Source organism: Schistosoma haematobium, chromosome 1 (genome assembly GCF_000699445.3).
Source record: "Schistosoma haematobium chromosome 1, whole genome shotgun sequence".
Classification (NCBI taxonomy): Eukaryota; Metazoa; Platyhelminthes; class Trematoda; order Strigeidida; family Schistosomatidae; genus Schistosoma; species Schistosoma haematobium.
In genome coordinates, this window is record NC_067196.1 from 87,714,662 (window position 1) to 87,738,866 (window position 24,205).

The 24,205-nt window shown below is 38.4% G+C and overlaps 1 protein-coding gene across 2 annotated transcripts in view; it reads right to left on the reverse strand.

Annotated features, from left to right (window-relative positions):
* NAA38 (N(alpha)-acetyltransferase 38, NatC auxiliary) overlaps nucleotides 1-23,769 on the reverse strand; it is a 48,398-nt gene extending 24,629 nt beyond the window's left edge. Inside the window, exons 1-10 of one of the 2 annotated variants that reach the window (XM_051209949.1) lie at nucleotides 23,603-23,769; nucleotides 21,671-21,732; nucleotides 21,377-21,635; nucleotides 19,780-20,003; nucleotides 19,187-19,362; nucleotides 17,324-17,428; nucleotides 15,440-15,597; nucleotides 13,441-14,132; nucleotides 7,642-7,989; nucleotides 20-6,356 (exon numbers count right to left, since the gene is read on the reverse strand). In XM_051209949.1, the coding sequence (XP_051075434.1) occupies nucleotides 5,886-6,356; nucleotides 7,642-7,989; nucleotides 13,441-14,132; nucleotides 15,440-15,597; nucleotides 17,324-17,428; nucleotides 19,187-19,362; nucleotides 19,780-20,003; nucleotides 21,377-21,635; nucleotides 21,671-21,715 (2,478 nt within the window). In that variant the 5' untranslated portion in view covers nucleotides 21,716-21,732; nucleotides 23,603-23,769 and the 3' untranslated portion in view covers nucleotides 20-5,885. Of the gene's footprint in view, nucleotides 1-19; nucleotides 6,357-7,641; nucleotides 7,990-8,141; nucleotides 14,133-15,439; nucleotides 15,598-17,323; nucleotides 17,429-19,186; nucleotides 19,363-19,779; nucleotides 20,004-21,376; nucleotides 21,636-21,670; nucleotides 21,733-22,808 lie in introns of both variants that reach the window. The other variant, XM_051209947.1, reaches the window with a different exon arrangement.
* Between the last annotated feature and the right edge of the window lie 436 nt (nucleotides 23,770-24,205).

Below are 24,205 nucleotides of genomic sequence, written 5' to 3' on the forward strand. Positions count from 1 at the left end.
ACTCTAGATAAAAACATACCGATGATTTCAGTAGATTACAAAGTTTGGAGCAACCGATGATCATTATCGGCACTAAAATCACTAGATACCAAAGTAGAAATCAACAGATACATTGATGCATATTGTGCAGTAGCCAAAACAAAAATAAAACTTAACAACACTTAATTGAACTAACCATTACGAAAACTACGCGGAAATATAACAGCTGAGCTTGTCAATTAATCCTCCATCTCACAGATATTTTGATAACAGAAGTGAAACGGCTAGCGTCAAATGAGGTCACTCTCTGATAGATATCCCATCATAGAACAGTTCAGTGAGGGAATCGAACCTATCCTCTATAACGTAAACTATTCACACAAATATGTAGTTAGTGTTTTGATACCGAGTCTATCAGTTCAATAACATGACAAGAAGTGGGTGCATAACTTACACAATCCTGCTCATCACATAATCATTTTCACTCTCTTGTACAGGGTAATGGTCAACAATATACTGGAACTAGCTCACATTTCATACTTCATTTAAAACTTCAATATACAATATTGCAGTATGTAAAACTTAACCGAACTTCCATGAACAGAACCAGCATGTCTAAGGGCAGTGGTCGAACATTTGGGAAGTAAAAATTCGTCACAGAGGCTCAATTACATCTAGTCCTTATCATCTTCAGCACACACCATCTAAAAATCTTAAACATTTGCTTTTGAACATGCTCCTGAATTTCACCTCTTCAGTCCGATAGATATGATTATTTTATATTCCGTTAGATAATCACCAAGTTTTCTAGATATTCGATTCAGCAATGCATAAGACCTAAAGGGGAAACGTTAAATTCGCTCAACCAAACTAAAACCCATTTAGAATATAGGCATGTACATGGATCCCAAAGTTGATGTTCGCTACAGGACTGGAATCCAGTGTCGTTCGCTTCAAACACCACCGCATTATACACTTAGTTGGTGAGTCCAGATAGTCACTAGCTTGTACGATTGAGTTCAAGATTCAAACATCTGATACAAAATTAATTAAAATTTACCACATTGCACAAGTCAGTGGCAATCTGGACTAACTAGCTACGTGGATAAAGCGAAGGAGTTTGAAACGGCACTAGCTTTCAATCCCGTAGTGAACATCAACGCTGGGATGCACGTACATCCAGCTGACGAGTCCCAAACAGAACGAAACGCGCGTCCTGGATTCCACTGCTAGCCACCATAGATCTCTGCTTGTAATATACACTTTGGGTGGAAAAAGTTGATCAAAACTCATAAGAACGACTAAATACTCAAGTCATGTAGAAACAAAAGAGACAGGACAGAGAGTGTATTCAGATAGATTAGCGGTCAAGGGTTAGTAGCAAGCTAATACATGACTCATTTAAGCCATAGTAATTAATATTAGGCCATATCACAGAAAATCATTTTTCAAATGACAAGATTAACTGGCCTAATTAATACGCCCGTGGTTTAGTAGTGGTTAACACTAAGATTTCAACCAACCTGTTGCAAGCTTGACACCTATTTCTGTTCGGACAACCGACCACTCTCATTCCAACATTCACATAAAACTTAAAATTCAGCAAACCTGTACCTCACAACCGAATTACTTTTATACACATGCTTGGACGAATAATTGGTCTCAGTAACATTCTAATCACTCCATACAATTATAAATTCATATTCCAAATCTACAACACCGACTCAGTTAAGTCAACACTTGTATGCATACACCTGAAACTAGGTATCATAAAACAATAAAACCATGGATCTATTACTGTAGGATCAAACGGGAAATTTACCGTAAACTAATCATTCGCTCTAAATGCTCTTCCTTTTTAAAACACAAGATAGTGAATGCACAGTAAACACACAGTTCAACTGCTCTGTCAGTAGGTCATAAACAACCAAAAAGGATAACTCATAAATCTTCATTGATCCATGTTGTCATACCTCGCATCAACACACTTGAAAGAAGAAATTCCCAATATCATAAAAATAATGTCAACAAACATTCTCAAAATAGTCAGCAACAATCACATAAACATGTAGATAAAAACATATCAAAACAAGTACAGTTTACTTTCAAAACAATTGTATCTACAAATACAGATTATTATGCACAACAATTCCAGCAAATAGTTACATTGCTTCCCCATATATCTAAATATATACATATATATGCATAAATACATTAACAAGGTTTCGCCACAGGACTTTCACACAGCCAAGATTTATAGATCTTATAAAATCTATAAAATGAACGAACAGCATTTGGATAGACATGAAATCCACCAGTTTTTGATTCGTGAACAGGTGAACCATCTACCATAATAAAGAAAAATAAGGTAGAAATCACTATTAGTATGGTTGCTTTTGGAGATTGTTCAAATTAGAAAATAGACAAAACATCACAAACTGATTTTAGATAAATAACAACCGTTGAAGATTAAACAGCATCTGACAGATACTTTCACAGTATGTGCCTCGCCAGTCAGTAGTCGACACTTGCAACCGATCCGCCAATCGAGCCTGGCACTTCCACGTCTCACAACAAACATGCTACCTTCCGACCACTATCGGGTTCTCATACATTCTTCTTCATTACCGATTTATGTCAATTCGTGACATCATGTGAATATCATTCAATCACATAATTATACCAATCTTTCACAGTAGTCGTACCTCACTAGTCACATTCTCACTAGAACTTCGAGATTCTTTCACTAAATGTCCGAAGTCTTGCTACTACCAAGAAAAAGTCATTTCAGAGTACCTTCTATCAAGATTAACAAAGTTATTAAAGAAAATCTATCATTAAAAACTGTTATTCATTTGAGCGTGTTTCGATCTCTGAGCTGCATCGTATAGCATTAATTGTCCTTCTCAACAACATCGTCGGCACATGCTTCGATAAAGCATCTTTCAAAACAAGGAAGGATGGAATCACAATGAATCTTATCCAGTGTTATACACCCACCAATGATAGCAATGACGATAATAAAGATCAGTTCTACGAGAGGCTGCAATCGATCATAGCGAAGTGCTCAGGAAACGATCTGACTATCCTGATGGGAGATCTAAACGCCAAAGTCGGAATGGACAACACCGGATATGAAGATATCATGCGACAACATGGACTAGGGCTCCAAATTCCCTGGTCTAGTCGAGGGTGGGGAGAGTCAACCCTCCCTTCTACTCACTGCCTTCTTACACCAGGCTTGCTGATAATGAGAATGGGAGGGCGGAGCTCGAATGTCGGGCACTTTAACCGGATTGGTGGATATGAGGGATCCACATAGAGAGTTGGAAAACCCTGATTCCGTACCAATCGTGCGCATGATCTCCAGGATCCTGAGCGAAGAAAATAACATATGAACCTACCGCTGGTCACTGCCTACCATGGAAATGCATCTCATCACGTCGCTCTACTACCCTGTGGATTAAACCTCGACATCAAAGGCTAATAATGTGGCCATCTAGGAAAGTCACCTGCTTCAGTTTGGGCGCTCGTACAGTATTCCAGACCTCATGGAAATCGGATAATTTCTATGGTGCATACATACTTAGTGTCTCCTTTTACCAGTGTTTACGTGTTTAAATAAATCAATACCTGGACTGGGAGAAAGGAACGAGAATGGTGACAGATTTTCAAATTTGTGTGCATTCAACAAACTGGTAATAGGTGGCACAATATTCACCAATAAGTATATACGCAAAGCTACATGGGCCTCACCAGATCACACTACACAGAACCAGATAGATCAGATTTGCTTTACTAAAAAATGCAGAATTTCAATAAAAAAGTGAGAACCAAGAGAGGAGCTTACACAGACGGCTAGCAAATAACTGAGATTCAAGAACAGAGAAACAGATTGGTAGAACACTTCGAGAAACTCTTAAATTGACCAGCTCCATAGAATCCATCAGACATCGAAGCAGCACACACAAACCTTCCTATAACTGTCACTACACCAACGACGGAAGAAATAAGGATAGCCATCAGATAAATGAACATTGGGAAAGCACTGGGAGCTGACAATATACTAGATGAAGCACTAAAATCACACATAGAACCAACTGCAAACACGCTCCACGTTCTATTTAGGAAGATTTGAGAGGAAGAACATGTGCCGATAGACTGGGAAGAAGCACACCTCATCAAAATACTAGAGAAAAAGATCTGAACAAGTGTGAGAACTACAGAGGCACCACACTACTATCGGTACCAGGAAAAGTTTTCAACAAAGTGTTGCTGAGCCGGATGGAAGATGCAGTAGACGACCGAATTCCAGATCAACAGGTCGGATTCCGTAAGAATCGGTTGTGCACAGACCAAATAGCGACACTACGGAGCATTGTCGAACAGTCAATTGAATGGAACTCGTCACTATGCACCAACTTCCTTCATTATGAGAAAGTATTTGACAGTATGGATAGGAGAATATTATAGAAACTTATTCGAGATTGATCACCGCCCAGTGATCAATCAATTGTAATACATCTCAGTCCTACAGGACATCAGTCGCGGCCCGGATAGCTCAGTAGTAACGTCTCTGACTGTGAAGCTGTGTGACATGGGATCGAGTCCGTCAGGACGCATTAGTTCCCACAAGATTAAAAGTACACCTGGTTGACGAGTGCCAAGTAGCACGAAACTAAGGTCCAGGGTTTCCTGTGACTACCTCCAACCACCATCTTAACAAACCAGCTCCCAACTGAAGAGGAAATTAACAAAAGACTCTGCAGGTGGATAGGAAATACATTGCAAAATTCATCAAACTGCATCACAAGGCAAGCGCCAACTTGGAATACTGAAAAGAAAAGGAAGATAGGAAGACTAAAGAACACACTGTGCTGGTAATGTGAAGCACACCTCGAGAGAACGAATAGGAATTAGTAACAGCTGGAAAGGATTGCCCAGGACAGAGTTCGAAGAACAATTCTGATAGATGGTCTATGCTCCTTCACAAGCTGTAACTACGTAATGATCATGCATTTATAATAAATATTAAGGAAAATTTACAGTGACTTGGTCAAAGTTATTTCGCGTGGTCTTGAAGATCGGTTGTTTAAAATGCAAATGTAAACAGCTAGATGTGAGCTTCCGCGAGTAACTTAAAAGTCTCATAACTCTAAATAGCATGTTCAGCAAGGCGGATTCTGTGAAGACGGTCCACAGGTGAACTCTAGGAAGCTCAGAAAGAGCCGAAGATATTCCATCCAATCAGCTTCTGGAAGAATATTCCAAAATCACTATGTGTAGCTTCCCTACTGGACAATGCTAACAACCCCTGTGTGCCGATTGGATAACTATAAAGATGATTTCGTTTTCACTAAAAACTATAAATACCTGACAGTTTTGTACTATAATCAACACTGTTTGGAATAACATTCCTTTCACTTGTCTTCTGTCTTCTCATTTGCGACTTGAGAGAGTTCTAGCGTTCGAGAGCTCAAGTTATACGCTGCATATCAAGAATATAAGCTCTAGATATAAAATTCAAATCTCAAAGTTAATATAATCCTTCTACTAAAGATCTTTAGAAATCTTTTCATCGATATTGAAATGAGAAAAAACCGCTAATTAAGTATCTGTAGCATGTGCATTCAACTAACCACTTCAAAGCAGGATGAGATGTGTGTCCTGAATTCCACTGATAGCCACAATACAAATATGCTAAATCTCCGTACCTTACTAATTAAATTGATAATCCACAGTTTTCTGACTCAGATGTCAAGTATGTTGTTCAATTGAACTTAACCGTTATCCAGCTGAATTTGACACTCATGATTAACAAATTCCAATCAAAACTGGTAAACATTCAATACTTATTACCAACAACGGGATAACAGAAACCCTCATAAGTTTGCAAACCATTGTTTTCATGTATATTCTATAAAATGAGTACACACTCGCATAACCAACTTACCTTTCGGAATTACACCATTCGCCAAAAGCTCTCGAAACAAACCAATATCTATATCAATAGATGCGATTACTCGGCGATCTAACACAAATCCATCGAAATGATTGGATACTTGGTTTCCATAAACATCGCGTTTCGGTATGGCAGATTTCTTATTAGACAACTCATCTATGTGAATTGGACACCTCATATATTCAATAACAAATGCCTTCAACTCCCAATTAAATCCAGACGTTGATAGTAAAGTACTGAAGAATGTGAAACTTGGTCTAACGATTTGTGAGTGGACATTTTGTTCACGAGGTATACTGTTAGTCTCCAAATCAATGGAAGATAGTGGGGTTGTAGCAGCAATCTCAAATCCACGTAGGAGTTGTTTAACTGACTCTTTTGTTTGACAACCTCGAGCTAGGCAACCCCAAGTAATCTACATAACGAAAAGAATTCAACCATTAAGGAGCTTTTGTAAATTCGGACATTCGCTTTTCGTCCTCTCATTTTCGTAAACAACACCCCCTTCTCGAGAAGGCGGTGAGTAGGACTTCCCTGCCAGAGGCTAAATACGCGTGGCCGTGTGAGAGCATTTCGAGAGGGAGAGCGGACTATCCCCACTCTCGGCCGTACCAGGGCATTTGGGGGCGAAAGGAGGCGGTCTTCACGCGCCAACCGGGCTGTCAGATGGACACAATTCACAGGCGCTACCTCGCTACCGCACCACGCAGGGACTTTTGCCTGCTGGGTTTCCCCCCTGGGCCAGTCCACCCCTCCTTAGACGACCTGGATAACCCACCCTCCGATAGGTCATCCATATCGGCGCCGTGCTTAGCGTGGACGCCCGATCAACATGAGCACCCATATGCTAGAACTCCCGGTCTCACGAAATCCCGCACCCTGGCCACCAAGTAGCTAGATTACAGGAGCACGTCACCACGCCCATCCGGCGCTTTAACCGGATTCCAAACCAATGGTGCACAGGGGCTCCAGTATCCTGAAGGAACAAATGGCGTATGAACCAATCGTTGGTCACCGGCTTCCATGGGACTGCATCTCCTCACGATGCTCCACTGCCTTGTGGATCAGACCTTCAGGTCGAAGGCTCGGGGAGTGGCCCCCTAAGAAAACCACCTGCTTCGGTTTAGGCACCCGGGCAGTATCACAGCCCTCACACATATCAAATGAGATTTGTGTGGCGCATATGTATTTGGTGCCTCCTTGTGCCAATATCAATGTGTTAAAATAAAATAAATAAATAAATAAAATTTTGTAAATTCAGTCCATCATAAGCCACCCTATAATAACCAACTAGCTTTCTTTCAACCTACTCTTACGTCAGACAACATTATATTAGACCATGCATTGATTAAAGGCGATACGATGCTAATTATACTAATGCATTTCTGATAAAACACTTGTAAAGCGATGACTCAGTGATTGAAGAAATAACCTTCTACTGATAGGACGCAGGTTCGAAGCCTGTACCACCACCCAATCCCGTTTGGTCACATCGCCGGTGTCATGAGTCTTAACACAAACAGTGTGTCTTCACGTGCAACTAAAATGTATCTTCACAAACAAGCTACGAGATTACATTTGCGCCTTCTCGTCAAACTACAACCCACCACAATTTCCTACATTACAAATGATAAGATCAAAATAAAAAGCACAAATATACACAAACAGGAAATAAAACAATGAACGACAAGCAAACCTACTTGGTCAGGAATTAACCCTTTACGAGTCATATCTGCTAATAAATGATTAGCATTCAAACCAGATGATGTTCTACGATGAATAAAAGAATTGTATAATGCAGTATCAGCAGTTAGTTTAAACTTTGAAAGTAAATTTAAAACTTCTGTTTCCCAAGTATCAAAAGCATCTTTTGTGTAACACTGATCAGATTTCACTGGTGGTGGCAACAAACTGACGATACAAGTGAAAAAACTAATATTCACTTTCAATTTGTAACGATTTTCAACAGTATCCAGGAGACCATACAATCCACCAACGAGAGCAAGACGTTGCCAAGGATACATACATTGGTCTTTTGGTCCACAAATCTAAAATTCGACAGTAAGAAACAGGAATTTTAAAATATTTATAAAAATTGTTCATTCAGAATTTTACTGAACTTAACTTAAACAATCTTGTGACAGAGGAATCACTTTAAAACCAGAAGAACTTGAGTTTAATCAATAGTGAAGTAACTTACTCAGTTACTTACGCCTGTTACCCCTCGTGGAGGAGCATAGACCATCTATCAGAATTGTTCTTCGAACTCTGTCCTGGGCAATCCTTTCCAGCTGTTACTAATTCCTATTCGTTCTCTCGAGGTGTGCTTCACATTACCAGCACAGTGTGTTCTTTAGTCTTCCTATCTTCCTTTTCTTTTCAGTATTCCAAGTTGGCGCTTGCCTTGTGATGCAGTTTGATGAATTTTGCAATGTATTTCCTATCCACCTGCAGAGTCTTTTGTTAATTTCCTCTTCAGTTAGGAGCTGGTTTGTTCTCTACCACAGAGGGCTGTTGATGACAGTATCCGTTCAAACGGACCTGTTTCGAATTCCGTATGTTCTTCAACTGTAGGAATGCCGTCCTTGATTTGCCAATCCTTGCCTTCAAGTCTATGTCAGATTGTCCTTGCTCTTCGATGACGCTTCCCAGGCATGTAAAATTCTCCACCTGTTCCAGAGTTTCTCCATCAAGTGTGATTTAGCTAGTATTGTCCGAGTTGTATTTGAGGATGTTGCCTTTTCCCTTGTGTATTTTGAGGCCTACTGATGCCGAGGTTTTGATACACTCTGTGTGTCTTCACTCGCATTTGTTGATGTGTATGGGATAGAAAAGCTAGGTCATCTGTGAAGTTCAAGTCGTCTAGCTGCATTCAAGCCGTCCATTTTATTCCGTGCTTCCTCTGAAACGTGAAGGTCTTCATAGTCCAGTTGAACAACAGAAGAGGTAGAAAGAGCGAGATTAAGCAGCATTGTCCGACTCCTGTCCTCACTTAGAATGAGTCTATCAACTTTAATTCATGCACCACTTTGCAGTGTGGTCCGTCGTATGAATTCCGTATGATATTGACGATCTTAGGTACACCTTAGTGTTGAAGAAAATCACGAGTATTCACTGTTCAAGGACAACAGAAAAAAAGAGTGTTTGTAATGCGACAACACAAAACCGTAGTTTTTATAAATCTTCATTTTAAACATCTACTGTGTTTCGAAATCCCTTCTATTTGTTTTTTTGTTTATTTAAACAGATGAAATTGGTACATAGGGGCATCACAACATATATACGCACACAAAGTGTGTTGGTTCTAGAATACTCTCCGGTTGCCTTAATTGAAGCAGATGTATACAAACCATCTGGTTGGGATTCACACCATTGCTGAGACCAGTAACAGGACTAACAATCGATCACAATGGTGCAGAAGAATTCACTTTGTATTTTACTTAACAGTTCCAGTGTTCCTTCATATGTACGTTTCCATTGTCTTTCCAAACCACATTCACAATATTCAGTCTGTCTCATTGTCATTATTGCTACAGTATTTCGGCAACCTTGCTACTCATCTAATTAGTATCATCTCGTCCTGTTGATACGGTATGCTAATCCGGGCTACATTACCGTTGTAACATTCTTTATGTTAATTATATCAGACTTGAGTGGTGGACTAATGGTTGAGGCGTGAGACAATCGACCACTAAGTCTTATATTCGAACACCGCTCCATCTACTTCGCTTCGAACGTCCAGATGTGGCACAAACACAAGAAACTGGTGAATGAATCTTCTGATTGAGCGCTTGATTTGGTTTCCTATGCTCTTATAATAACCCACAGGCTAAATCTAAATGGCAACTTGAACACGAAAGGGCGAGAAATACGGAAAAAATGCTTTACTCCAAGGTTAATTTATGTACAGAAGATCTAGGATATTTATAACATTTTAGATGGTTTTGAACTTCTAGAATGTTCCAGAACCCTTCTACATGCAGTAGCAGGATAGGCAATCATCCTGTCGGAAATGTGACTTTTCACCTTCCAGATGTTTCTGAGAAACTCCAATTGAATGCCGACTGTATAAGATGTTTCTCAACGTTTTCGGGTTCCCACTAGGATTTTTTCGAGGAACCTTCTGGGTCTCTCCAACACCTTCCCCCTTTCAAAAAATTAAACTTTCTCTTCGCGCCTACTTGCAGCTTGATGACTGCTTTCCTCAGGTGTTCTGACTTTCTTGGTGTCCAGCGACTATGAGTGTCCATTTATCTACCATATTCAACGTCCTTTTTTCTATGTGGATTCGGTTGGTATCTAATCCATATTCCAAAAGTCCCATGCACTTTGTACAAAACATTTCTTATTCTCTTTTCAATGACTCCCGGTTAGGGGCGGCCAAACCAAAACGTGACATCAGTGCTTGAAGACACTAACTTCTAGTCTGAGCCATGTTGGTAGATGCAGACTACTTGGTTGGGGTCCGCGTGACTATCGTAACCAATGGTTGGAGACTGTGGGTGACATGGCTCAGAATCGATCACAATGGCGTCGGTGTATACACTCTTTGTCTTCCCCTGAACTATGAGATTAAAATCGCTTCATATCTTTCTTTCTACGAACCAATTCTTTCTTCTTGTACTATATCTCCATATGCAATCTTTCTCTTACATATTACTACCTTTGACCTAACCACTGCTATGAATCCGGTGTTCATCTTGTTGTGCTGATGCGGTATGGTAACCTGGACCGATGCACATATGTGTCTGGTCCTACGTTGTAGCTGACTGACTGACTGACTCCCGGTTCCAAACGATTTTTTCAAAGGAATGATTTTGTGACTACTTTATCACCCTAGTTAAAACTTCGGATACTCTGATATTGTCTGCGTCCATCCACTGGTCTAGGTGGCAATATGGCGCCGGACATAGTTCGAATTTTTATGAACATAGCTTCAGCAGGGGACTTTCAAACTGGGATAATAGGGTTGTGTGTAGTTCTATAAGCCGTTAAAAATTTTGTAATTACCTGGCTTGTCTCCTTGTCTCCCCGTTTCAGTAATGCTCTGTTAAATGTGTCAACGAAGCGTTCTGCCTGTATATGTGACTGAGGGTGATAGGGTGGGAGGCGTATATCTGTACTTCCATTAATGCTGCAGAAGTGCTTGAATGATTCTAAAGTGAATTGTGAACCGTTGTCGGTCACCAAAGTCTCCAGAACGTCGAAACAGCTAAACAATTCAGATTACTTGTTGATTGTTTCACTGGCTGTGAGGCTTGCCATAGCAAAGATTTGTGGCCATTTTGTGAGTGCATCCACTATGACTAAAAACGTTGTTCCTGGTACTAAGCCGGCAAAATCTGCATGTAGCCTCTCCCAGGGACTATTAGGTTTCGTTCAATGTTGTGGTTTACATTTCTCTAGACTTTTGGCTGCTTGCAACATCTAGTTTCGATATATTGGTCCATTTTATGCCAGTAAGCATAGCTTCGAGACAACGATTTCATTTTATTGATGCCGAGATGGCCTCTGTGGAATTGTTTCAAAACCTTGTGGCGCAATGTTTTCGGAACAAGACCTCTGTCATCGAACATGATAAATGAAACGAAAATCAAATATCAGTCCCACCAGCGAAAATATTGTAGAAGTCCTCATTGAAAATGACGGTTCGGCCACTTGGTGAGAAGATAACTCCTAACTTCTCTTAAAGCTCCATAATAACTAACTAGTCCCAAAAAGGATCGTAGGGTGTGGACGTCCGTCAGTCTAGGCATAGCTTTCACTGCCTGAGCATTCTCTAGGTTTGATATTCTGACATCTTTACCGATTATAAACCCGAGGTAACGTACCTTTTGCATGCTGAAGTTACATTTTTCTGCACGGAGCCGGAGTCCATATTCGGCTGTACGCGACAGAACCTGGTCGAGCTTCTTTTCTGAGTACTTTCTATCTACTGCCATAATTATTATTTATTTATTTATTTGAACACATAAATATTGGTTCAAAGAGGCACCGAATAAATATGCACCACACAAGTCTCGTGATTTGTGTGTGGGCTGTGATACTACCCGAGTGCACAGACTGAAGCAGGTAGTTTTCGCAGAGGACCACACCCCAAGCCTTTGGCCTGAAGGTCTAATTCACAACAGTGTAGCAACATCAGGAGATGCAGTCCTATAGTAACCGGTGACCAACAATTGGTTCATACGCCATTTGTTCCTTCAGGATACTGGAGCCCATATGCACCATTGGTTCGGAATCAGTGTTCTCCAACTCCTCTAGGTGGACCCTTAGTGTCCACCAACCCGGCTAGAGCGTCGGACATTCGTTTTTCATCCTCTCAATTTCATAAACAACACCCTCGCTGCGAGAAGGCAGTAAGTAGGACTTCCATGTCAGTGGCTGTATACGCTTGGCCATGTAAGAGAATTTAGAGGGGAAGAGCGGACTCTTCTCACATTCGGCCGTGCCAGGGAATTTGGGGATAATTATGTCATCCAGATAAGCTGCATCACCTGGAACATCCTGTAGCATAGTATCTATTACTTGCTAAAATATGGATGGGGCTGTCTTGACTCCCAAATGTAGTCGATTATATCGTAATAAGCATTTTCCGGTTTCACAATGACCTTCTTTGTGCCCTTTTTCAGAATTTGTAGTACAACAATGAGTTTTGAACGGACTATCTGAATTTTTCGCTGATGCAAATATGATCGACTTGGTTCTCCGTGGTGTGGTCCGATGAGACCCATGTAGCTTCTTGTATGTGCTTGTGGGGGTAATATAGTGCCACCTATAACCATTTTGTTGATCTCACATAAATTTGAAAATCTCTCGCCATTTCCGTCCCTTTCTCCCAGTCTATGTCGTCCCATGATATCTTCATATCCGATGTTGTCCATCCCAACTTTGGCGTTTAAATCTTATATCAGGATGGTTTGGTTCTTTCCTGAGCACTTCGCCATGATCGGTTGCAGCTTCTCATAGAATTGATCTTTATCATCGTCATTACTATCATTGGTGGGTGCTTTGTGGCCCCACATCTGGCTCCAATTCGGTCGTATGAATGATTGTGGTTCAAATATACATCCTGACTATTCTTGTATATCTTAATCGACTAAAATCGCGTTAGTAGATAACGGGATTAAAAACGATAAATACAAGAATGGATTTTCGAATACTATATATATATATATATATATATATATATATATATATATATATATCATTTGAAATCTATCAAGTCAGGATTTCAATTCTGGCACATATATCCCATGCTCTACAATCATCATGACTGACTGACTATCAATCTGTCTAACCACTTTCGATACAGTCTATTTTCACAAGTATCTCCTTCCTTCACATTTCCAACTTCAACAATCACAAATCACAATAAATATATCCCCCTACTCAACCAATCATATCATTCATCAAAAATAACTTAAACGGATTCTGATATTCTACAATTCAAAGACTTTCTAATCTGTACACAAAAGTTTTATGGAAATTCAACGTACTACTATTGGTTTATCAGTAGGCAAAAGAAGATTTATTGGGCTACGAAGTGCTAACATTGTATCATTCCAATCAAGCTGAAGGGATTCCGGCGCTTCGTCAATCATTGATTCACTACTGGTCGACTTTAATTCAACGGTAGACGTGCTGCTTAATAATGAAGATTTTGTAGCTTGTGCAATCATCATTGACGCCAATTCACGTGATGTACAGGAAGGATGTATTAGATTTACAGAACTGGATGAGTCGCCAGAAGAAGGTTTAAATATATCTTGAAATGACTTATAACGAGTATTATTCACAAAAACTATTTCACAATTATTATTTGCATCCAAACAGTCATTTTGCAATCCCATTATTCTGGCTAGTAAAGTGAAATGATGCGGAGCAACATCATTATTTGACAATGGAACTAAATCATGCCATAAAGATAAAGCTAGTTGGAATGGGCTAACACGATTGAAAACATCGTTTGAGTTCGCTGATTGTTTCGATAAACCCATACGTCGATGACACGATTCGAGATTTCTCTTCGCACTAGCTGGTTCAATAGCCGAGAGTACAGATGATATTGTGAAAGAATCGGCAAACAACAATTTATTTTTACATCCAATTGATTTTCGAGAAAAACGATCAATATTTTCAGTTTCCAACATCATATCCAAGGCACGCAGACAACCATGAATATCACCAGCTGAAATGGAATTCGAACAATGAACAATATAAATAGTTGAATATGCATTCAGCATCAGTTATCATAAAAAATGTTAACATTTGTTATCCGTTCACCACAAAAATTTAAACATTCATGATGATACCATATGCTGACAAACAAAGTGGAATGGCTCAAGAGCACTACTTTTGGATTCACTGACTTTCCTTCTTTTATATCTTGGTATTTGGGGTTCGGAACGGGCAAACGATACTTGAGGAATTGGGAATGATTGATTCGCTCTAATACGACCGGTTCTATTTCGTAAATTGGTAACGGCAACTAACACACAACACTTCAGCACCTGGCCCCCAACACAAAGAGAAGATGAATTGTGAGAAAACGTGATATCTGAAGTTGAAAATCCAGAACAAAACGAATGCCACAACTCCCTAGATAATACGCTAACGGGAACATGACCTTCAAGCACACAGAAATTCAGTAAACTAAAGCACCGGCAACCAGTCAGTTACAAAGAAGCAAAGGTCATGTGGAAAATTTAGTCAGCAAAATATCACTGGCAGTTACAGTCCCCAGTATTGTTAACAGAACTTCAATAGCCTTGTGGTTGTTTCACCACCTACACCTCAAAGTCCATACATTACATTTAAAAGATTAGTATAAAGAAGACAAGGAAGAAACAAGCACATATCGAAAATAGCTTACAAAACTAAAATGCAGCTTACGACCATGATAAAGTAACAGATTGGAAGTATCGCTTCAGAACACAGAGAACAACAATGAACTGAGAAATTCCAAACGTCTGGACTATACACACATATTTTACCCAGGTTCTTTTGGAACCAGTTCGTTCGACAACTAGGTTTATCAGAAACAATCATCAGTCACGTCCAGGATGGTTTGATATTGAATGACCAAATCGCTCACCCAATGGGGATACATACTCCCTGAGCATCTACTCTAGTTTCAGTCCCTAGAATAACACCCTCAGAACACACAGTGTGACCACGTCAAGACATGGTCCACAACACCAACTGCAGGATAACACCAGTCAAGTGTTAATCAGTTTAAGCAATCAACACTTTTAGTTCCCAAGACAGAAAGTTAATGGTTCAGTTGTGATCAGTATGTGCCATACTCTAAGTGTAAGAGATGATTATACTACCTGGTTCCCGAGACCGGAGTAGGTGGGAAGGGGATCAAACATGGAACTTAATGGCAGAAATTTCAACACACTTCAAATTAGGTTAGTTAACTTCACACTTTATCCAACTTCAATGTTGATATTTCTATATCACATTTAACTCAAACAAAAATAAACTACATACCTTTGGCAAGAGCCAAAATAAGTGTATTGTATGTAAATTGATTCATTGGGATATTTTTTTCCATTAAACGACGCCAGAAAAGATACACTTTATGAAGCGCAGGTCCACCAAAGTTATCTGGTGACATGTCTGGAGCCAATGCTTTCTGAAGAGCCAGCCTATGTAATAAAAATAATAAATAGACACAGTTGTAGGGGAATTGAATAATTCATTTCTTGTCTCATGTCCAGTTAATGTTAATAAAGAAAGCTCAAGGAAGTAAAATCTTATTTGACACCAATATAAAAATAAAAATCTGGACGGCATTGTGACGGTGATAGAAGTTCAAATAATTGACTTTATCACAGTCAAGATGTGAAATTGTAAACCATGTATATAAAATAAAAGACACAATATATTGGATATTTTAAACAAAATAAATCAAGAAATATCTCCAAGCACAAAGAGAGAGTTTTACACCATTTCCTCAATATGAATACAACTAATTGTTAGTCATTATCTATAATTTCTCGAAATATTTTCTAGAAACCGCAAAACCAAACAACACTGATATCGAACAAAACATTCAGAAAGACATTAACCCAAAACTCATATATAAAGAGCAACTGTGGTGTTTAGCAGCTATGATTCACATAATCGCTGAAAGTAAACTTCACAACAGGTTAATGGGCATAGTGTCCGAGTGCAGCTCGACAATGCTTGAAATTTCATACTTACTAGGATGGGAAAAACATCCTAAAATCATTGGGGAATGAAACGCTGTCGAAAACCGGTTGCAAAGTTCATGGTAGATCCCAACAAACATCCATATTCATACATCGTTTTCAAATATAGGTGTCAGGAGTCACCATAACCACTAGGAAAATTCTCTAAAGCTAAGAGTCTACGAGTCCCGATAACTACTACGTCGAAACAGTTCACTCGGAATATTAACAATCAACCACACAATAAACACCAAATGTTTCCCAGGAATACTATTTAAAATATCTTGTTTGTTCTTCATGTTCACAATCTCTATTTTTAAATTTCTTCAACAAGTCTACCGTTCACATTCATCGCAAACGAATGTCGCTTTTCCTTCGTGACTTAATTACTTTACATTTCAGTGTAATTTGTCTTATATTTTCTAAGGTCACTACATACAAACGAGTTGTGTAGTAATATCAACTCCTATACAAATAGTAAACTCTCTCTTGTAAAAGACCAATTTCATTCATCTTATTACCTACGTGCGTTATTAACAGATGAAGCATTATAAATAAATAATATATTTGTGATATCCCAATGAGTAGAAAAATTACATTTACTGACGTTTCGTGACTTAGTGTAAACCACTTCTTCAGAGAATTAAAAAGTGGCTTACACTAAGTCACGAAACGTCAGAAAACCTCATTTTTCTACTCATTGAGATATTACAAATATATTATTTATTTATAACAATCTACCCAATGCTCAATTTATTCGAAATTATCAAATCAAACCTTGATAATGATACCTACAGATGAAGCAATGTTGTTGTCACTCATAAATAAGTGTTGCATCCCAGTTTATCATCAGACCAAATCAAACTACAACAAGTTCCCTTTTAACTTTACTTAATTAACTGCCTCATCTCTTGGAACGTGGAGGTTCAGTTCAGTAAAGCACAAATAAGTGAACAGAAAAACTAATATAAGGCAAATCAACGAGTAGTAAATGTATACATAGTTGGATTTGAATCGACAACTGCATCTCTGTGCTAATGTGGTATGGCAACTCGAACTGATGTACGTACGTACGAAGTTCTACGTTGTTACTGATTGACATAGTTGGACTGAGTCGTTATTTCTTCAACGAAAAAGGCATTTATACATCATTATGATTCCCATGCAAAATACAACTTACATTTTACGGTGTAATAACAATGAATGGTTCTCAGTACGATTTACAACAGGTGGCATAAAAGTTCTATTCTTTCGAAACCATGTTGCAATATCCTCAGCGCAAGCGCTAAACAATAAATTCATCATAATTCAATAAATCACATATGTCGATGTGTCAGCAAATAGAAACTAAAACATATAGGATACACTATTTACTAATTTAGTAAAATCTATAGTAAATGAATTTTAAAAAACGCTGAGACTCAAATTTCCTATACTCAGAACATTATTTGGTCACGTAAGTTATAAGTGTAAGAAAATACTATTGTCTGTTAGAGAGGACGATAACCTACCTCAAAAATCACTCACGAAGTACATATTTATGCACTCAGTTTCGAGCCATACTGTTTGTATGAAACCTGGTCACAGTAAACATGTACCCAAAGACAAGTAATTGAGGTGAGTGTTGGAACCTGCTCCAATTACACGGACTATATATAATCAATAGTAAGCATTTCTACAACCGACCAATGTTCATCAGTAATTTTAAGGATAATTTATCTCATCTGACCAACTCCATGTGGGTTTATCAATTTATCTGTTCATGTGGAACCAGGTAATATAGGTCGTTCAATGCTTACTTTATCCCAAAGAATTCAAGAAGATTACTCGGCTTGGCTATAAAGAGGAGGAAACGGGTCAACAAGAAGCTCAATAATCGAACACCATGTGAACACAGGTCACTCAATCAAAGTGGACTCTGCATTTAAAGTCATATATACAAGGTAAGTAGAAGGCTTCTAAAGACAGTTACATTGCATCTTATTAACATTGCCGAAGCAATAGCTGGAAAAACCAGAATTATGCGGTCCAACAGAAATTGGTACAACCTCTTCTTCTACCATGGTCTTAATGTCTCACAATTTTATTTCTTCTTCATACGTTTTTCCCTTCACCGCCATCTGATTCCCTTTCTATTTTCTCTATATACCTTTTACCCCCAGCTGATTTATTTCTGTTTCATCCTGACTACATTTTATCTTATCATGCTGAACCTCCTTTTCCCAATTATAACTTCTCTATTTATCTTTATAATGAATATTCAAAGCTTTAACAATAAAACCACAAAACTCTGCTCATAATAATCATCATATGCTCAAGAGTTATTTCCTGGAGTTCTAGTGAGAAGCAGTGACCAGTGGAGTTCAACCAGGTCTGTTGTGAGATAGTAACTCATTGAAGACAATGGTGAATGTGTCGGTCAATCTCGTGGATTGGGTGAAGTTAGACATTAGCACTGTTGGATGCAGGCTCAGTGGTCTAGAGGTTAAGTGTTCGCGCGCGAGACCGATGGATCGTGGGTTCGAATCTCGAGAGACGGCATCGTCGATGCGTACTACTGAGAAATCCCACAATAAGGCGAAATGGCCGTCCAGTGCTTTCAGGTTTTCCATGGTAGTCGAGCTTCAATTGACTCATGAACTCAACTATTAAACTACTAAAATATCCACAAAACCCTTTTCTGATAAAAATAACGCTTCAATACTTGTGTTTATTCTACCTAACTGTTACCATATTTAACGAAATTTTATTATCGCCATTATTGTAACTATTATCATCTTGAAAATTAAGTATATATATAAATGCATGCGCAGTTGTACAGCTGTGAAAATGAATTCACCAAAAAGAGAACTCTGCTGAGACAATCTTTCTTACTCAATGTTGAGGTGACACAACTTAAAATAAAACAATGAATAGATGCTAGTAAATCGAAAGATTTCAAGTAGTTACTAGTTTTCTTTTTAAATACAATTATCACATCAACAATCTTACCAAACAAAACAACTAACAGCATTCACATTTACTGGGAATCCTTCAAACTAACCGAAACAAACGTGAGTAAGTTGCCTGGGTTGCATCGATACCCAATTCAGTCATCTTTTTATAAACGCGAAATGCATTCTCACTGTCTCCAACTCTGGCCAAACCATCCAGAACCATATGAGCATGAAATCTCGATGGGAGAACACGATCCTTTTCCAACATTTCAGAGAAAAATACCTACAGGAAACATTTCAATCCTGATATAAAAACGTCCAGAAATATGTGCAAGTATGAAATACCAAAGTAAAGCATCCCATGGTTGCAAACTATTATTTAGGGTTCAATAAAAGTTAATTTTATGAGATATGGAGTTTAGCGATTAGTGTTCGATCTTAAACCGTTAAACTGGAGTATTCAAACCCAAATTCGGTTCTCAAAGCCACCTAGAAAATCACAGGCCACCATATGAACAGTGTAGCTCGAGTCCGACTGAACAAGACCCCATTTAGCTAATGAATAACAGTTCAAAGCACTTCCCAACTCACATAAAAAGTCAGTATTATTTATGTTGGTGCAGGAAAATATAACAATTCAAATGGTAGACCAATGTAAGTAAACATTAACAACGAAAAATGGAAGAGAATAAATTCTTACAGATAATGCTGAATTTGTATCACCTGCTTTACAATAACGTTTTATTAATTCACAATAATGTTCAGGAGGATGACGACGATAAACGTTACTTAATCTTAAACAGTCAGCAGGATCTTCTTCAACTTCATCAGTACTCAATAGTTCATCGATAACTGACTTTTTTTCTATGTTCTTAATTGATCGATTAACAAGTGACTCATGATATGGTTGTTGACATACATTATCTATTTAAAAGGAAAAAAAGAACAAATAATCACAAAGTGACGACAATTTAGTTTTGTTGCATGTACTGATCACAATCGAAACGAAAAGATTCTGAATGATTTTTATAAAGATTCTAAATATAATCTAATATTTTCACTAATGAATTATTGTTGTTTCGACTTATCTGAATATGTATTGTTCCTTTTTATTTCTTGATGTCACTTAGGAACAGTCGAGTGAAATATCGTATACAGGGAATACGATACAGTAGGATAAAACAACTCCAAACTCCATTTACTAGTTATCCAGCTATTAGGAACTGTTGGTTTCCAGTCCGACTTTCCCAACTCCTCTAAATGCACTCTCCTTATCCACAGTTCTGTCAGTCAGTCAGCTACAACGTACGATCAGGCACATATGTGCATTGGTCCAGGTTGCCACACCTCATTAGCACAACAAAATGAATACCAAATTCATCGAAGTAGTCACTTCAATGGTAGTAAAAATATAAAAAAAGATTGTATATAAGCATATAATACAGGGAGAGAGAATTAGTTCGTAGAAAGAAAGGTATAAAGCGATTTTAATCTCATAGTTCAGGGGAAGACAAAGAGTGTATACACCGACGCCATTGTGATCGATTCTGAGCCATGTCACCCACAGTCTCCAACCATTGGTTACGATAGTCACGCGGACCCCAAACAAGTAGTCTGCATCCACCAACATGGCTCAGACTAGAAGTTAGTGACTTCAAGCACTGATGTCACGTTTTGGTTTGGCCGTCCCTAACTCTTTCCCATTCATCTCCAATACTGGTGAGCATTACGCGTCGTAGTGATCGGTGTTCACGCATACGCAACACGTGACCCAAACATCTCACTCGATGAAGATTTACAACCTCATCAACTGATTTACCATCATTCTCTAATACCCTGAGTCTAACGTCACTATTACTTACCCGGTGATCCCAGCGGATGCGAGCAGTATTTCTAAAATATCTATGATCAAATACTAACAATTTACGAGTATCTTCTACTCTTAATGATCACGTTTCGCAGCCGTCGCTCGGTGCTACCATTTTATCAGCGTCATCACCAAACCATTTAGTATGGTTAATTTGCACAAAAGTGACAGTAGAACAAGTCTACACCTGCTTTATAGAATTAAGCATGAAGAAAGGTTCAAACTCATCACAAAGTAGTCTGACCCTAAATTCTGCACCATCAAACCACATTTTGACTTATGCAACGACTAAACCACTGTCACAACACAAACATCTTCCACTCCACACACCAATATTGGCATCTTTACAGTTCCCCTCTTACAATACAGAAATAACACTGGCAGCATTCTTGCAAAATATCACAAAAACAACGCATATTTAGTCACCCACCCGCACTAAGAGCACCAAAGTCCAACTGATCATTTTCCGATATGACGTTCAAATCCTCTTCTGAGTCACATCTTTCCAGGCTATTCACGTACAAAGGTTCTTCAGGCTCTTGTGGCTTTATATATTTGTGAATTTTGGCTTTTTGGTTAACCACTTCCACAAGATCACGAGTAGATAAATTGACCTTGCAGTGTGATTGGGAACGTCTCCACAACAAAAGGCTGCAAGCAGTGATCGGTTGAATTCTACGATGATAAAGCTTTAACACAGTTAGAACTCTAGATAAAAACATACCGATGATTTCAGTAGATTACAAAGTTTGGAGCAACCGATGATCATTATCGGCACTAAAATCACTAGATACCAAAGTAGAAATCAACAGATACATTGATGCATATTGTGCAGTAGCCAAAACAAAAATAAAACTTAACAACACTTAATTGAACTAACCATTACGAAAACTACGCGGAAATATAACAGCTGAGCTTGTCAATTAATCCTCCATCTCACAGATATTTTGATAACAGAAGTGAAACGGCTAGCGTCAAATGAGGTCACTCTCTGATAGATATCCCATCATAGAACAGTTCAGTGAGGGAATCGAACCTATCCTCTATAACGTAAACTATTCACACAAATATGTAGTTAGTGTTTTGATACCGAGTCTATCAGTTCAATAACATGACAAGAAGTGGGTGCATAACTTACACAATCCTGCTCATCACATAATCATTTTCACTCTCTTGTACAGGGTAATGGTCAACAATATACTGGAACTAGCTCACATTTCATACTTCATTTAAAACTTCAATATACAATATTGCAGTATGTAAAACTTAGCCGAACTTCCATGAACAGAACCAGCATGTCTAAGGGCAGTGGTCGAACATTTGGGAAGTAAAAATTCGTCACAGAGGCTCAATTACATCTAGTCCTTATCATCTTCAGCACACACCATCTAAAAATCTTAAACATTTGCTTTTGAACATGCTCCTGAATTTCACCTCTTCAGTCCGATAGATATGATTATTTTTCGTTTCCTTTTTGTGTCATTAATTACTCACAAAGCATGGCAACTTCGAATGGCGTATACGTATGCCATGCCTCAACTGAATAAACCTACGTATTCTATTCGTCACCATGTTGGTTCCCGCCAAATCGTTTATTTTCCAACTTCTTGCTCAAAAATTATTATACGATGTTCACATTTATTATCCTTCTAACATTCTTACTTCAGGATAAGACATACTTTTATTTGGTGAGACTGTTATTTATGGACGACCACTGAGCTAAGCTAGGCTGACCTTGAGAGTGCCCATCTAATATCTATGACCAAATGAAGGTTCTAAAGATGTGTGAGGAATCATAATTATATTTTACAGTTGATGATTAACGTTAAGAATTACATTTCGGGTTTTCATCACGAACTTACATCAGCTGTAATGCCAAAACTCTAGTTAACCAAACTGGATGAGTGAATTTCGCGCCAATATCCGAGGCCTATTATCTTATACCTTATTGGTTCGTCCATAAATCATAGTCTTGCCATGGGGATTTTCACCATACTGAAGCTGATTAGATATTCATACCTACCGCATGTTTCAATCTACACATATGATCAAACACCCTCATATAGTGCAAATTACAGTCTACTACAATATCATTATCCCACATATTTTATAAACACCTTTAGAATATTAGTCATACAATTCTGTAGACAATAACTGTCAGTATGCACTACAACTAGCACCTCTCTATTCAGTGATCTTCAAATACACTTGGTTCGTTCATGATCTGGATAACCAGATAATTGAATCAATGATTCGCGGGCGAAACGACAATAACAGTGATCCTACGGGTAAACATGAACTTAAGCTATTCAAGCTATGTAAATAAGATAAACCAAAGATCGATCAATAATCAGGTTTTGAGACCAGAAACATATGGCCCCATGAAGTCATTTACTCTTTAAGTCCTATAACCTGTTACGTTACAAGCACTTTCGTACTAACGGATTTTGGACTGGTCATGTAACATACTTGTACCTAAAGACTAACCCCATGGCACCAGGGGCAGCAGAATAAAGTGAAATAATAGTGCAGTCCCTGGCATATATTTTCATGACATTTTAGAATGGTACATAACCACTAGGAAAACTATTTAAAGTCCTTCTTAGATAGTAATGAAATAATCAGAAGCATGACTCAGACATTCAGAAATACAAACAGGGGACATAAGCCACAGGCGCAGGCTCCAGTTCCGCCCCAACTGATTGACCCGCTTTCTCAATATCCAATGTTCAAAATGGTTCAGATGGTTGTGGACGAAATAGAAGAAGCTTTCGCTCAACAGGCTTCCGTGTCTAATAGCAGAGGATCACGAATAACTCCAGGCAGGAACCTGGGCATATTATTATTAATAATGGCTTTATTCAATGTTATATTTTGGTACAATATAGAAATTCTCAGTACAGGGTATTTCAACAAATTACTTACGCAAGAAAACAGTAACAAATACAAAAAAGGTTTAAAAAACCGAAAAACTGTACAACTTTCCAAATTAGAGACATGTTAAGAATGCAGGTTATTGACTAGGTTAACTCGAACAAGCTGTTCGTTACAGATTATATTTGCTAGGTAAGGTATTATGTAACTTTTATACTTTTCCTTGCGTGCATGGATTTTAATGTAATTACGTCTCGTTCTACCAGAAGATATACAAGGAGAAAGATAAGAGTGAAGGGGATGATTAGTATCTGATAAAATAACACCTGCCAGGAGTTTGCATGACTTTAGATGTCTATCTACAACCATATTAATTATGACCTCG